The 16,796-nt window shown below is 44.6% G+C and overlaps 1 protein-coding gene across 3 annotated transcripts in view; it reads right to left on the bottom strand.

Moving 5' to 3' along the window:
• Positions 1–16,796, bottom strand: part of LOC142579953 (uncharacterized) — a 233,143-nt gene that overhangs the window by 103,261 nt on the left and 113,086 nt on the right. For all 3 annotated transcript variants that reach the window (XM_075690640.1, XM_075690649.1, XM_075690656.1), the window contains 3 exons: positions 14,520–14,832; positions 7,783–8,191; positions 4,826–4,923 (listed from right to left, as the gene is read on the bottom strand). In XM_075690640.1, the coding sequence (XP_075546755.1) occupies positions 4,826–4,923; positions 7,783–8,191; positions 14,520–14,832 (820 nt within the window). The remainder of the gene's footprint in view (positions 1–4,825; positions 4,924–7,782; positions 8,192–14,519; positions 14,833–16,796) is intronic.

The raw sequence follows: 16,796 nt of genomic DNA, 5'->3' as shown, positions 1-16,796 counted from the left end.
ACGATGGACCACTGCTGGTTGCAGCTCAAGGGGACTCTATTCCCCTTCTGCATTTTGTACTGTGCGTGTAATGATCAATGGCATTATCCACCACATACAGTTTGCTGTGCTGTCGCCATGCTCCCACAAGCTCATTTTAAGATGGGATTTCCTTGCCTCTGCTTCTGCTGCTATATGTTGTGGGCAACGTGTCTTACATATGACCGACACCGCTTATTCGCTTGGCGATGAAAAGTACAAGCCAGTTCGTCTGCTCGCTGCAGAAGATACCGTGCTACCTCCAGGCTGTCAGCAAATTCTGACCATCATGTCCGACATCATCGACCATGGAGATGCACCTTCTGCACATTGTTTCACAAAGGGGATAGCAATTGTATCAGGAATAGTTAGATTTGACTATGGGTCTGCACTTCTCACCGCAAGGATCACAACACCTGAGAAAATTCTCCTTCCTAAAGGCGCCACTTTGGCTTGCGTTGTTGATTCCGAGCCTCTCTGTGTCATTCCCCTGAAGGCGGCTCCCCCTGAAATCACTTATGCTGTACATTCTCCCTCTACCTCTGCTCTTGCAGCCGTAATCAGCCCGACTTGATCCCTTCGCAGGCACAAAAGTTACTTCATTTGTTGATGAGGCATGAAACTTCATTCGACACCCATTCTTCGACACTGGGTCAGACTTCCGTCACAACACATCGCATTCAGACAGACGGTAGGATCCATCGTACATTGCAGGCCGTATCGGGTGTCTCTAGCTGAGTGCAAGGTTATTGAGAAAAACATCACCAACATGCTGCAACCTCTGCTAGCCCTTGGTCGTCTCCCATCATTTTGGTCTGAAAGAAAGATGGCTCCGTGCAATTTTGTGTCAATTACCGAGCGCTCAACAAGATTACGCGCAAGGATGTACATTCTATGCCTCGCATTTACAATGCCCTCAATTGTCTGCAAGATGCCAAGTACTTCTCCAGCGTGGATCTGCGTTCAGTTTACTGGCAAATTCCAATGCACGAAGATGACAAAGAAAAGACAGCATTTGCACCCCCCGATGGCCTTTACGAGTTCAACGTCATGCCCTTCAGCATCTGCAATGCTCCCGCAATTTTTGAGTGCATGATTGACACTGTTCTGCGCGGCCTGAAGTGGAAAACATGCTTGTGCTATCTGGACGATATCGTTATTTTCTCATCGACATTTGCCCAGCACCTGCAACGTCTGGACGAGGTTCTCACATGCCTCGCTAACGCTGGTCTTCAGCTCAACACCAAAAAGTGCCGTTTTGCAAGCAAGACGATCAAGGTGTTAGGTCACATTGTGAGCAAGGATGGTATTCGACCTGATCCTGATAAAATTTCGGCGGTGCTTTGCTTTCCTCGACCAGAAAAGACCAAAGAACGACGCAGTTTCCTTGGCATCGAAGCTTCATATTTTCGCCGATTTATACGCGACTTCGCCTCTATAGCTGTTCCTTTACACAACCTACTCGTTCTGGTGCTCCCTTCATGTGATCACCAGAATGTGAATCTGCCTTTGACCAGCTGAAGGGCACCCTCACATCTGAACCTGTCCTGTGTCATTTTGATGAGACTGCACTCACAATCTTGCACACGGACGCTAGTGGCCATGGAATTGGTGCTGTTCTGGTGCTGTGAGACACCTCTTTGCGTGAGAGAGTCGTTGCAAATGCAAACCACGCACTCACACCTAACGAGAAGAATTATACCATCACCGAGCAGGAATGCCTAGCTGTCGTTTAGTCTGTCCAGAAGTTTCACCCTTATCTCCATGGCCGTCAATTCACTATCAATCATTACGGACCATCACGCCTTATGTTGGCTCTCCACACTCAAGAACTTGTCAGGACGTCTTGGTCGCTGGATTCTTCGTCTGCATGAATATGACTTTGAGATCATCTACAAGTCTGATAAAAAGCAATAAGACACAGATGCTCTTTCTCGCTGCCCGCTTCCTACAGCCACACTCATCAATGACTCCGCAACCACCTCCCCAGGGACACAATCCCCGACGTCTCTTCTATGGCGATTTTGTCCTTCGTCACTCTTGACCATCTCACTTCCGATGACCATGAATCATTTTCATCTCAACAACTCGCCGATTCGTACTGTTGACATATTATAGACCATGTTCGTGGAGCTTCGCACCTGCCTAACGCCAGGCTCCGTCGACAGCTGACACAATTCAGGCTACAAAACTCCGTGCTGTACCACCATATCCATCATCCTGACTGACAACGCCGGGTGCCCGTACTGCCTCGCTTCGCTGCTTTCGTGCTCATGTCCTTCAGGCATATCATGACGATTTGACTGCTGGCCACCTTGGCATCCAGAAAACTTACGACCGCATAATAAGTCGCTTCTACTGGCCTGGCCTGTCTACCAGTGTGGCGAGATACGTCTCTTCCTGCACCATTTGTCACCGTCGAAAGCAGCCAACTTCAGCTCCTGCCGGGCAGCTACTACCGGTCTCGCGTCCTGCAGAACCGTTCCGAGGTTGTTGGCATTGATCTCTATAGGCCACTTCCCATGACTCTAGCCGGTAGTCGATGGATAGTTACAGTCGTTGACCACCTCACGCACTATGCCGAAACAGGTTGTGTCAGTTCTGTATCCACTTCCGAAGTTGCTACCTTCATTCTTCAAGCCATAATCTTGCATCACAGCACCCCTTGTGTCCTTCTGAGCGACTGCAGAAAGACATTTCTATCTAAACTAGAAGGCGAAGTGCTCAGAGCCTCTGGCACAACTCGCAAGGCTACTTCAGGCTACCATCCTCAGACCAACGGTCTGACTAAGTGGTTCCATCGTACACTCTCTGATATGATAGTCGCCTATATTGAACCAGATCACAGAAATTGGGACGCAATTTCACCAATCGTCACCTTCACGTATAACACCGCCGTTCAACGCACAACCGGTTACTCACCATTCTACCTTGTTTATGGCCGTTCGACCAGTTCCTTTCTTAACATTTCCTTCTTTTCTGCCCCTGTCAGTCCATCTCCATCTTCCTGCGAAGAAAATGTTTCCCGCCTTGACCATTGTCGGCAGCGTGCCCACTTCAACACCGAAGACTGACAATAGGACCGCAAGGATCATTATGACGCATCTCATTGGGCAGTTTTCTACCAGCCCGGCGATGAAGTGCTGCTATGGACATCAGTTCACACTCCTGGGTTGTGTGAGAAGTTTCAGCACCGCTTTATTGGCCCATACACGGTCTTATAAATGACTTCTCCCGTTAATTATCCTGTGACCCCTGTTGTTCCCTCAACTGACCGCCGTTGCCGCTCTACCGAAGTGGTCCAAGTTTCTCATATGAAGCCCTTCAGGCGGCGTTCCCCGTACCTTTAGACTGCGGCCAGGATGGCCGCTCTCGCACGGGGGAAATTAGTGTGGGCATTTAGTGTGGGCATTTAGTGTGCACTTCATAATCTGTATATTATCATCATCATGTGTGTGCCCTTCTTCTTCATTGTGCGGGTAGTCGCATCCTCATAGTGGACTGTGCCGAGGGTTCTTCGCTGCGTCTCTTATGGTCAATAAAGGTCGGCCCTTACTGTGACGTCACAAGAGCAGTAAAACATTGCTCATCGAGCGCACCCCGTGTAATGCTACAGCACAAGTGTGCCCGCAGTCTTTTGGCCACTTTTCGGCATCCAAGAGACTGCGGTTTCTGCCATAGCAAAGCGTCAGGAAAACTATCACAGGGGATACCAGCAATGCGATTGCTACCAAGAAGAATGGTTCAGGCACGCTGCACCATGAAATTTGACAGCTTCCGTTCGCTCCGCAGTAAACAGCTGGGAGCACTCGGCACTCGCTTGGTACCCGTTACTAAGCGGTCATCGGTTGTGGGTTTGGTATTTTTGTGGCCTGTTCTGTGCTTACATGAGACTAATTTGTCAACGGTATTAATCTGACACTACATGCGCAAAAGAATCGCCATCGCTCACCACTTTGCTCTAAGCGAGTCAAGCTCTTCGTGCACTTCGAGTAATGTGGCTTAAAATGCATGCGTTTGGGTCGGGATCGGAAGAAATTTCGAATAAAGCGATATTTTGAGTAAAGTGATTTTGTTATAACGAAGGATTACTGTATGTATTATGGCCCCCCTTCAATCCAGGAGACTTGGCAAATATGAATGTATACTGCTCAACTATTTCAACCCAGACATTCCACCAATCGCCAAACCACTTTTTCTCAGTGTTTATAGACTTTTCAAAAAGCACTGAAAATTTTACAATTTTGCATATATGCATTCTCTTGAACAGTCCTTGAAGCCCACTTTTATAACTAACAAAATGTCCCTCATAGGAGTTCATGGTTTTAGTAGCCTCTACTAAATACTATTTTGTAACATACCATGGGGAAATTAAGATTTGAATAAACTACCCTTAGGTTGGTTTGTGTCTCCTCAAGTGTTGCATGGAAGCAGGGGATCTAGTGGAGCCAAACCAATGGTACAAAGCGCCAAAGTGTGTTTGTCAGACACTGAGCAACGAGAATGCCATCCTCTCGCTGACTGCAATTTGCTGAGAGATGTGGCTGAGAGGAAGGTGCGTGTGTGAAATTGCAAGTTTGTGAGGCAATTAGTAAAAAGAACAAGCCACAAAGATAGCTGCACAATGCTTAAACAAAGAGGAACATTGTGAAGCAGATGGAAGAAAGCAAGTACCAGTGTACTAGGGACCCCACTTTTTCACTTGGTTCATTCCTTTCACAATGCTTTGGAAACATTAGTGTATTTTAGTTTAGAAGTCATGCCTTTGGAGCATGTTTCCGCGCTGGACTGCAAATACCAGGCTCACCTCAGTGGCACTGCTGTCTAGAGAGAGAGGAGCCGCGTTTTTTGGTTGCCATTTCTTAGATGTGCTTGACTTCGATATCCTGTTGTTCTGACTTGAATCTGCAAAGTCAACACAGACAATACATTTTAGTAGCAATGCACTAGGCTACATGGTTCCCGTTGTCATTAAAGCAGGTTATCTCAATGTTATTGTACTACTATTACCCTGTTCCACAACTGTGTATACACAGTAAATATTATGCATGTACAGTCAGTGACAGGCGGGATCGGTAATGGACACAGTAAAATGGTAACATACTAAAATACTCTGTGTGCTTCTCACAAAATAGTTCAGCAATAAGCAGTGCATAAAATATACAACTCTTTATAAAATTACACACTGCACTGCAGTCAAACTCTAATTATACAAATTTCAAGACACCACACAAAACATCCAAGAGTCACAATATGAAAACTACAGGGGGGACGTGGCAATGAAAACTTTTTTGTCAATTATAGGAATAAATTGATGAAATCTGGCATTCAGGTGTGATTTGTTATGCTGATATCATAACTGAAATCAGTTTTGTGCTATATATTATAGTTTCCGAGTTACAACACTTGACAGCCTCTAATGGCCATTCACAAATGAATTAATTACAGATAAGTTTACCAAGATTTTCATATCAGCATGTTCACAAAGGCCCATTCTGTGCAATAAAGCTATCGGTTAAGTTCTTAAATGCCGAAATAAGCATACATTTCTTTTTTGAACTTTCCTATGCATATTGTCTTATAACGACTTTTGCAAAAAGCCATTGTAAATTTTTTTTATGAAGTGCAGATAAAAATGGGACAGCTTTATTGCACTCATCGATGTTTCAGTATCAAAGTGAAAAAGACTTAATGATTTTGTGTTCATTCGTTGTGAAATGGCACTGGGATCACTGAAAGCAACTGCACAAAAAATGAAAGCTGAGAAAAATGAGCTCAACGTTTCATTCGTTGTAAACATTTAAGTGTTTACTTTGAGCACCTAAAACCCGCCTGGGATGTAGTCCTTTGTCCGTGAGGACACATTTTCTTCACATTTTGATGTAGTTTTTCGCTTCTTTGCAGCAGTTTTGTGCATCTTAGTTGCCTTTTTCATGCGCCGTGCATCGATGCATCGTGCAGAAGTAGATGACAGTGCAGTCAAAACATCTGCTCTCGTCTCCTCTCGTTGCGCAACCTCTTCTTTAGTGAGAGTTAGGGCTGAAATCAGCAGCTCAATATTTGACACGAAAGCTTCTCCTCTCGCCGAATCCCACAGTCACGTTGTCCCCATAGCCCACGGTCGCGTCGTCAGCACTGCACGTGGATGCGCTTTCTCAGTCACCCACGTCACTGATCGTGCCTCGTCAACAAGGTTGGTGGAATCGACTTGTACGAGTAGTTTTCTCCCTCTGTTCCATGCCTTTCATGGTCTTCCGCACGTGTGGGCCGTTCGGAAGTGGCTTCCTTTGGGGCTCATCACAGAACATGTGCGTTAAGCTGCCACAATCATCAATCACACTGATCAGAACACGCAGCTCGCTGCTGTGCAAATGCACACGAGAGAGGTTTGTCAGCAATTCAAATCTACAACAGCCAATAGGAGCGTGCCCTGTGCACCATGTGACTACTGTGCCCAATTTCAATGCCGCTTTTGCCTTCTTTTCACTCGCATTTGCTGGTTTATTTTTCGATTGAGAAACACGTCGTTGCGACTATCTTGAGCTCCAATCTCTCCTCTTTAAAATGATATCAAGATAGTTGAGCTGCGTCAACAGATAGTCAAGCGATCCGTGGTGCAACAGCGCTTTCCAAAGCCCTATTTTTTTCGCAATTTTCGAAGACAGCACACTAGTAAAGTGCTTACTTTTCGATTTCTACAACATATTTTGTTATACTATTTCACAACGAGGTAAAAAAAGGTCTGTGGATTGTAAAAAAAATAATAGGAAAAGTGAAAATTTTGACAATTTGACCACTTCATTTGCCACGCCCCCACTACAGTGTAGCTGCAGCATTCTGTACGGTGCGACAATCATATGCAGAACTCGGGTATATCCAGGCTTGACTATAATCCTGAGTTAAAGGCATCGCCAAGTATTTGGACATATATTGTGCAACTTTTATAAATAAAAAATTTGCTGATGCAAGCACTAACTTATACCACTACCAGCCTCTGATGACTTTTGGTGATAACAAAATAACATCCAGAACCTAAAAAGTGCAAATTCAGCAGATCTGTACATTATATGCACACACCCACAACGCTGTCCGAAATGTCAGCCAGCAGTGGACACCACAGTGCACATCACGCATTGTACCCAGCACATGGTAAACCAGAACCTCCTAAAAGACAATGTATCTTGAGGTGCAGTACCAGCAGGCTATGTCTAGCTACAGGGCACACAAAGGTTTTCTTGCTTGTATCCTTCCCTCCACATGACTAATGATAAGCATGCAGTACCCTTTCTGCTCACACACGTACCCACTCAACAAAGCTGGCATCTAATCAACCTTTTATTACTCATTGCAAGGACATGTCATGTCCTTTCACTAGACACTTCTCAGCACCACCGACCACCTTGTCGTTTGTTTTCTATGGACTGTAGCTTCAGTGTGTGAGAAGTATTGTGCAGCCTTATTGTTAACCATTGAAATCTGTTAGATTTCAATGGTGAACACTGAAGTCTGTTGGCTAACCAAATTGTTAACACGTTTAAAATGTTGTAGCTGCTGCAAACAATTTCTTCATGCATGCTACAGGAAGCAAGTACAAGTATGAGATTTCAGCAGGTGCTTAATTAAAGCTTTATATAAGCAGTCTTTTCTTTGACAATAACAGCATGTGCATAACTTTAATAGCCAAACCATGTCCGCTATCCATCTGCTACTTGTTGCAAACAAAGGATGAGGTGCTCGACGTGTAATATCAATCATCATCCTCACCACTTAATCCCAATGTGTCCAGCTCCTCTGATACAGAAGCTGAAGAAGCACTTCTGTCTGACCCACATGCACCAACATTATCATCGTCTTGCTGAGACTTGGCTTGGGTCTCCTGAACTTCCTTGCTATTGTCTTCGGTTGGTGGCGAACCACTCTCCTCAGCTGAACTCTGTGGAGATGTTTTGTTGATGGATTCAAAGCCAGCATCTGTGGGTTGTGATGCTGTGGACGAGGATGATGATGCCCGCGTCCTCCGGTGAGCACTTTTGTCACTTGCAATCGACACCTGCCAGTCAGGTCTCTGGCTGGCCAAGGCAGCTGCCAATGCAGATGCAGCTAGAACAGTATTGGCTGTAAGCTGCTGCACCATGTTTTCTCCATGAAGCTCCAGCAAAGATGGGGCACGGGCCTGTTTGTAAGAAAACAAGGCATGCACCAATGTAGTACTAGAATCATGTTTTATTTTTCAGCAGCTTTAACTTGACATGCGTACTGCTTTCTTATACCATATTTTACTATGCAACCATACGGGAGTTGATACCCTCAACTTCTCAGCCTTTATCCTTAGCCTTCCAATTATGAACGGTTCAACAGAGTAAATCATTTTTAAAATTAATTGTGGGGTTTTACATGCCAGAGTCACAATCCGACTATGAGGCACGGTGTGGTGGGGGGACTCAATTTTGACCACCTGGACTTCATTAGCATCTAAGTACACTGGAGTTTTTGTGTTCTGCTCCCATCGAAATGCGGCCATCACAGCTGCAATCGAGCCCACGACCTCGAGCTCAGGAGCACAACACACCACCACAGACCCTAAGCTACTGCAGCAGGTGTTTAGTAGGGAGCCAGGACATTTACTTTGTTTAGAGATTTAACTTAGTTGGCACACTACTTTTTCTATCAAAGAGTATTTGCTGCTGCATAGTAAAAATTTACAAATACACACAAGGTTATCTTGCATGCCTTCCACTAGTGTCACGGTGGAATGAAGATAGGAGATGAGGACACGTATTACAAAAACAACTTGATTTAGTTGTCGAGCATAGATACGCCTTGTTTGTCTTCTAATCTCTGCTAGGCTGACACACGAGACGAAGCCCGCTAAGGCTCACATCGTTGTCTTTGTCGCTGACATAGAAGACATGCGGCAATATGATCTAGTGTAAGCGTAGGTCGGAAACTCACTCATGAGCCGACTCCCTCAGACTCACTCAGACTCAGACTGAGTGGGGCTCAGTTTGGGTGAGCCCCACTGAGCAAAATTTCAGTGAGTGAGTCTTCTTGAACCCGGCTGGGGCAAATTTTACTGAAAAAAAAATATATGGGGTCTTACGTGCCAAAACCACTTTCTGATTATGAGGCACGCCATAGTGGAGGACTCCGGAAATTTCGACCACCTGGGGTTCTTTAACGTGCATCTAAATCTAAGTACACGGGTGTTTTCCCATTTCGCCCCCATCAAAGTGCGGCTGCCGTGGCTGGGATTTGATCCAGCGACCTCGTGCTCAGCAACCCAACACGATAGCCACTGAGCAACCACGGCGGGTCAAATTTAATTGAGTCTAAGTTCGAGTGAGCTCTGAGCAAAAATATATTTTGTGAGCGAGTCTGAGTGAGTTGCAGCGTGCATTGCACGAGTGCATAAAAAAGAGAAGGAAAGGAAATATCGAGAATGGAAATACGCGACCGTCATTCGCATTGTTGTTCGGCTCCATGTCGCACTTGTGACCCATTACATTTTCCCATCAACCACATTACTTTTTCTTCGTGGCTTATCTGCATGATGACTTTTGGGGAGTAGGCCCTGTTGGCCTCCTCCATTGACTGGCCTTTTGAAGATATTGTTTGGTGCGCGGTAACTGAAGCCCCAACAACAATGAAGGAAAAATGCATGCGGCATGCTGCCGGCAGTGCGCCACTGTGGCAGTCACATGACAGCATGAAAATCCCGCCTCCTCTCTTTTATTCTGCACATAGCTGCGATATGTCACTCACTGTTTCCTTTATCTGCTTTTGTTCTCTGGCATTCATTCTTAATGAAAATCATGCCGGATGATGATGATGATGGTGACATTGCCACTGATCACAATCATGTTGGTGTGCTCCTTTCTGTTGCACTGTTGCCATATTCAAAGGACAAGGAGAATGAGGTACTGGATGTTGCCTCTGCATCCTTGTATTCAGGGTCCATCTTGCCGTACAGAATCGAATATGGCACGCTGTTTCCAAAAACCTTCCAATCGGGACATCTTGATTTAGGCTCATCAATGTAAAAACAGTTGCAAACCATGCAAATCAAAAGCAGCACAAGCAATAGCTGACGCGCGCATATGATAGTGCGAAAAGAGTCGTCCGGCTGACACCATACACGAGTGCAAATTGAGCGGTCGGGCAGGATACCAGTTTTTTGTGCAGATGACACCGAAGGGGCCATTCTCATTGGTCTCCTCCATTCGCAGCACGTGGCAAGGTGCAATAAATCAGTCCACGACCGATTTCTCCAGCGACACAAAAAAGGTACAATGCGACTCAATGGCAATTTCTGTGGCATGCCGTGCGCTTTATTCCTCTAGTGTGGATGGGGCTTTAGTGGCACCCTTATGAAGATCGATCTGCGCCATGCCCACTCTGGTCTACTATTTCCTGTGCACCCCGCACTCAGCAGCTAGAAATTACCGCTTGTGCATTACGCAATTAGGGCTTATTTCCTATGAGCCTTTCCATTACATTTTTTATGACTAGGCTTCAAGATGGTCGCATGACGCTCCTTCCCAGTCTTTCTCCTTCCTCCATGTTTGGTGCTTTCAGCGCGATTTACAGCAAATATATTGGGTGTTTTAATTTAGCATTAATAGAACTTTAAAATCAGCCTGTGACATTTAGCATAAATCTACTTATTGAGCTAGAATACTCGAAGAGGTATATGGTAGAATGTCGTCCATACGTTCTGGAAAAAACTGTGAGAAAAACGTACTAACCGGGAAACAGTAGGATCCGAAGCAACTAAAAAAATTTGGCAGACTCAACTATTTTTGACATCTACGTAATGCTAAGCATCGCGAGGATTGTTGTGGCACGAGACGCCAGTGTGCAATGACCTAGTGGTGTTCCGGTGGCTTGAGACGCGTTTTGCTGCTTTGTTGAAACCGAAACAAAATATAGCTGGTGGGCGACGTCAGATGCCTCCAAAGCAATACGTGATGCCCACACTGCACCGCCTGCAGAAGGGAACGGTAGTGCATTTAGATTATCGACCACTAATAGCGTGCAGTATGCTACCAATGGCACTACGCACCATGCGCTGTACAGTAATACAGATAGGTGAAGCTGCTTATCACAATAGGTTTGGTTAGGATAGCTGTGAATGCGGCGTGCGACGTCCCGGGTGGATATTTGCTGGCAACAGAATAACAAACTGCACGCGCTGTCATTTTCACGTGAGACAGGCGGCTATATACTGCTTTTGGACGCACACACCTCATGCCTTTTCTTGTTCACATGGGATCTTGCAGCCAGAAAATGTATACAATCGCAGTCTGCAGCAAGGAATAGCAGCATGTTTCGGTTATCGTCTATTAAACAAGAAGGAACAGCGGCGCGTTTCTGTTATTGCCTATTAAAAGCGTGCCCTATGTTTTCGACGGCACCACGCACTGTGAAACAGATAGGCGAATATGCTTATCGCAATAGGATTGGTGGCCATGGCTGTTAATGCCACATGCGACGACCCCGGAGAAGATTTGCTGGTACTGAAGTGAGAAACAGTCTGCGCTGGTGTTTTCACGTGAGACGGGTGGGCGAGTACTGCGGTGCAGCTGCCGCAGCTAGGTATATACTATTCTCGATCGTCCACGCCTCACGCATCTTCTTGTTTACATGGGATCTAGCAGCCGGAAAACATACCATACGATCGCAGCTTGGTGGTGCACTGAACGTTGGTACCGAAAAATATTGTTTTCCGGGAATGTATGAACCAGTAAAAAAATGAACGTAGCTCTACTGGGTCATGTTTTTGTGTTCTTGATTGCGAACATTAGCACCGAGAAAACGTATGTAACGGGAACTTATCACCGAGGTTTTACTCTACATTACTTACAACAAAAATCAATGCACATAATTGGCTAATTAGGAAATATTCAACAATTCACTTTTCAACTAATCACTTTAGTGCACATATTGCAATACACGAATTGAAGTCAGTGATTTCACAAGGCACATACTTTTGAAACAAATTTTGCAACTAGCGACTCTTTTGAGATAAGCGTAGTCAAACTTGCGATAAAAATGCAGTGTCGTTCCACTTACTTTTTTAACAAATCACCACCTTTTTATGCTATGAAGTTAAAATATTACTGGAACACTAACGCATTTTACTGCAAAATTTCGGAATGCAGTTCTCGAAACTGGTGTCATTCTCATAATTCATTCCAAGTGGATATGACTTTAAAGATTAAGAGACTTAGATGAGCTAGTTGGTTGCTGGCTTGATGGAACATGGTTATAACAGTGCGTTTTGAGGACGGAACACAGAAAGAATGCACAGAGCACAATTGCCGAACTTCAACTGAGCTCTACTACAGAAAAAAAATTACATGAGCAGTAGTTGCTGTGCAGAAACATTGGAAACAACATTGCCACAACACACATTGTCAGTGCAATCACACCAGAAGATCATCATTCCTCTCACCACTACTGAATGTCCTGATCTACGCAAGATTAAAGGCGTTTCTGAACCATGCTATAACATCATTCAATGCTCTTCATGCCCGTGGACTTCGAAATTTATTGTGCAAATATATCTCTTATTTTCTTGACAAATTGAGTGGTGCAGTGCTAATGCAACCTTCTCTTTCCTTTCTATACAAAACGCCTCAAACAATTCTCTCTCTTTCTGAGCCTTAAAACTTCCAAGTATACAAGTGTCTCTGTACACTGGAACACACAGGCACCTTTTGCAATGGTCAGCCAAGTGACCCCCCATAATGAAAGCTTGCCTATTGCTCAATGCTCCCTCCTCCTGTGGCAAATGTTACTTCGTCCAGACTGGGCAATGCGTTAATGACCTTTTGAGGGAGCAAATGCACTTTTGCACCTCCATGTCCTGTGTATGTGGTCCACATGGACAAACTTGCCTGCTTTTTATTTTTCAGAAATGTCAAATGCACTGATCTTGAATTTACAGTTTTCCAGTTTGTCCACAACTGTTTCCATGTACAGCACATGGCCAAAGTTTATACAATACACTTGTGTTGCATTCGTGTAAACGCAGCTTACAAGAGATTTTGCTATGCGACGCACCATCTTGCTTCGACACGTTTGGGTATTTGTGAATGTTGCCCTGCAAGCTACCACACGTGAAATGTGGCAAGGTTGTTCTTCACTTGTTTCGTGACTACATCAAGCCTGACGGGTAGAGCATCTGGTTACTGTGCTGGAGAATTCCGGTTTGAATCTTGCCACCGGAGATACTTCTTTTTCTTTCATTGAAAAGACCCCAAATGAGGCATGCTTTCTGATGTCACATTTTCCCTCTCCCTCGATACTGCTATGTACATTCTACCCTCTAACGTGGTAGGCAAGATGGTAGGGGGACGTTGACGGAAGAGGCAAAGAGATCTTCACTTTAAAAATAACCGCATGTGGAGCTACATAGTGATCCTGTTAACGCAATATCACTCAGAGCAGCATAGCTTGTTGAACTGAACCTAAAGACTGGTTTTCATTACAGAAATCGGAAAAAAAGAGGGGGGGGGAGGAGATGTGCATGCGTGCAAGTGGTGACGCTCAGTGCACATTACCTTGCCAATTTAATTGTACAGGAACACAGGCTCTTGTACTGCCAGTGCAAGATTTGCAGAAAATGTTGCATTGAGTTTTACATCAGCAATGCCAACAGAGTAGGCAGAATGCAAGCTGAACACACACAAAATGCACCAAGGGAGTGTGTAACACGAGGCTGTGGTTGAGTGCTAGTATCTCTTTAAATGAGCCTGCATTTCATTCACATATATTAGAACGTTTTGTGCAAGAACGTGCTATTACAGGGCAAAAATAAATATGTACGTTGCAGTCAGTGCATTTCATTACCACACAATTAGCCAAAATCACTCACAGCGAAGCAGCACTTTGTATGATTCAATGCCTATCGCTGACCGCCCATCCACACTAATGTGGCGATGGTGCTGCAATCTGCGGCTCGATCTTCTGGCAAATAGGTGCAGTGGCCGAGCAAACGTTCCAGGAGCTTTCACCCATAGACTACGACTGCCACCCCAATGTCATAACCCTTGGTTACTGTATACCTGCCTCTTGTACATATCAGGGAACAAACCCCTTTATTGATACGACATCTGGAGTTGCCTCTACACCTTGCCAGTGAGCAAACAAACCTGCTGTGACAACAATTTGCATAAGTCAAGGAGGAGGGATGAGCTATGTGTCTCGCTTTTAGACCTTAGACAGCCATTAACAAAAACATTAGCCTAAACCAAAGCAAAATTAGTCTCCATAAGCTTTAATTATCATGCATGCATGATAACTCCCATACACTGACATTTTACTGGCACCTTCACAATTCTAAAGGAACAAATGAATTGTTACACAATACAGAGTGCATGATTACAGCATCCTAAACTTCCCAATACAACAGTCAAAGCCTCCAAAGTGCAAGACACCTTGACTTTCTGCAAGAGTCCAAATAAGCTCTGAGCACGTAAAGTATGAGTGCTACATACTTGTGCCAAGTGCCGTGCTGTTTCTGCTGATGCTTGAAGGGCCTTTGCTTGAGCTTCAAGTAACACCCAGGCTTTGTCGTTGTTCAAACTTGCTTGCTTTGGTTCAGGCCTCTCAAAACCACTCAGATGCCTGCTGGCTATGTTAGAGTCAGTCACAGGCACCAGTGAAGTCTCCGTATTTTCACTAGGCTGCTGTTGCTGAAGATTTTGCCTAGAAGACTTTTTAAAAGCTTTCTTGGGGTTTAAGAGTGACCTCGTAAAAGGCCGGGAGTCTGTTTCTGTGCTTGCTGGTTTAACAGGCAGCACCCCCATCCTGAAATTTAAGAGAGAAACAACGTTAGCAGGTTTAAACAAGCTCTCAGCAGGCATACATCAAACTAAGAGAATGCTTAAAGCAAATCCTTGAAGGTCCACATGGGTTTCCAAATGCAATCTTAGGCTGATGCTGAAGTCTTCATAGAGATTGCTCAAGTTTGCAGAAGTTTACATGAAAACAGTTAGAAACACTTAGAAGACCCTGCCAGCTGCTATAGCATTCGTCCACCCTACCGATGTTCACTGCAACTTTGTTATTTACAGGGTTTAAGATTTCACCAGATACTCTTTAAAGGGGTTCTGAGCCACCCCTCAGGCTTGGTGAAAAAACATAGACCACAGATAGCATATGCTGCTGTCAACATATCAGTCAAGTCTTGCAGTCGTGGGCAACGTGTGGAGCTAACAAGTGGAGCGTGAAGTCACCTTTCTCTAAAAAGTGCTCTTTTCAACAGAAGCCTGCTCCTCACTCTTTTCTGGATGCTTTATTTTGTAATATAGCAGATTCTGATTTACGGATGCTATTGGCCAATAGCTGACATCAATCAAGAAGGATGTTTGGATCAGTGCACTTCTCCCTACTGCTACTGTGTACATTTATTGACGAAGTTTAATGAACAGGCTAAAGTAAGCAAAAATCTGCTTTCAAATTTCGATGATTATTACATACTTCCAGAAGCAGCCGACTATCGTCTGCTCAAACTCTGCTGCGGCTGCTCGCGTAGGAATTAAACTTTGGCTACCCTGCTTATCGGTGTCGTAGCTGTCAGGTCTCGCTAATTTTCATTAGTTTTGAATGCTCAACTAGCCTCAAACCACGCAAAACATATGGTCAGACCGCACGTACGCTTGCCAGCGCATGCTCACTCCTGGCCACTCCTGGATAGACGCCTTGGCAAACTACTGATGGTTGGTTGGTTGGTTCGTTACATTGGGTTCAATGGCACAAAGGCAACTAAGGCTATGCTGTACCAGTCACAAGACAAAAGGAAACACAACGTTAGAGCAGGTAAACTAGCATTACATTATAGTTGGTGTAAATAACCAGTTTTCCCTAAAAAGTTGAACAAGTTAGTGAATGGCACTGGGGGTTCATCTGCCAATAGGGCAGGGTGTAATCGTATATGTAAATTATACAGGTTGCGTAAAAACCTCCGTCTCTGTGTGTCGATGCTTGGACATGTTATTAGGATGTGTATGACTGTAAGAGGTTCATAACATTTTTTGCAAGTTGGCGGGTTTTCTTTTTGAAGGAGGAAATTGTGCATCAGATGTGTGTGTCCAATTCGAAGTCGACACAACATCCCCTCATAGAACCATAGCTGGTCACTGCATGACTTCCACTCGCCAATTACAGCTTTAGTAAGATGTAGCTTGTTGCTTAAACAATGGTCCCATTCATGTTGGAATTTTGACGTCAAGACCTTCCAAATCACATAGATACTGTCTCTATGTGAAAGTGTTGTATTTGTTATGCTTTTGTATGCTGCCATTGACGCGCATCTATCCGCTCCTTCGTTACCCAGTCTCAACATGGCTTGGTACCTAGCAAAACCTAATTGATCTGCCGTATTTGTTTGACGTTAATTTCACGTGTAGAGCCTTGAGTGTGTTTAATGAATCTGTGTATATGACTGTGTTTTTGTGTTTGTCCGGATTATCTTTTGAACTACCGTCCATATTGCATATCATAAGCCAACAAACACTTATGATATGACTAATAAAAATCTGGCCCCTCGGTTAACCCCCTTTCTTTTCGTCCGTATTGCTTGCACTTCGGCTGTGTAGTCAGAGGCGTGCTGTGGTAATCGAATATTTGTTTCCCAATTTTCTGTTACGGCCCCTACACCCACGTGTTTTTTCGTTTTAGAGCCATCAGTATAAAATTCTATGTCATTTTTATATTTGTCATGAAGAGCGTAGAATTCTTGTATAATGTGTTCGTGCGGGTTGTCTCTTTTC

This window comes from Dermacentor variabilis, chromosome 1 (assembly GCF_050947875.1).
Source record: "Dermacentor variabilis isolate Ectoservices chromosome 1, ASM5094787v1, whole genome shotgun sequence".
Taxonomy (NCBI): domain Eukaryota; kingdom Metazoa; phylum Arthropoda; class Arachnida; order Ixodida; family Ixodidae; genus Dermacentor; species Dermacentor variabilis.
This window is presented reverse-complemented; position numbering and strand designations above follow the sequence as displayed.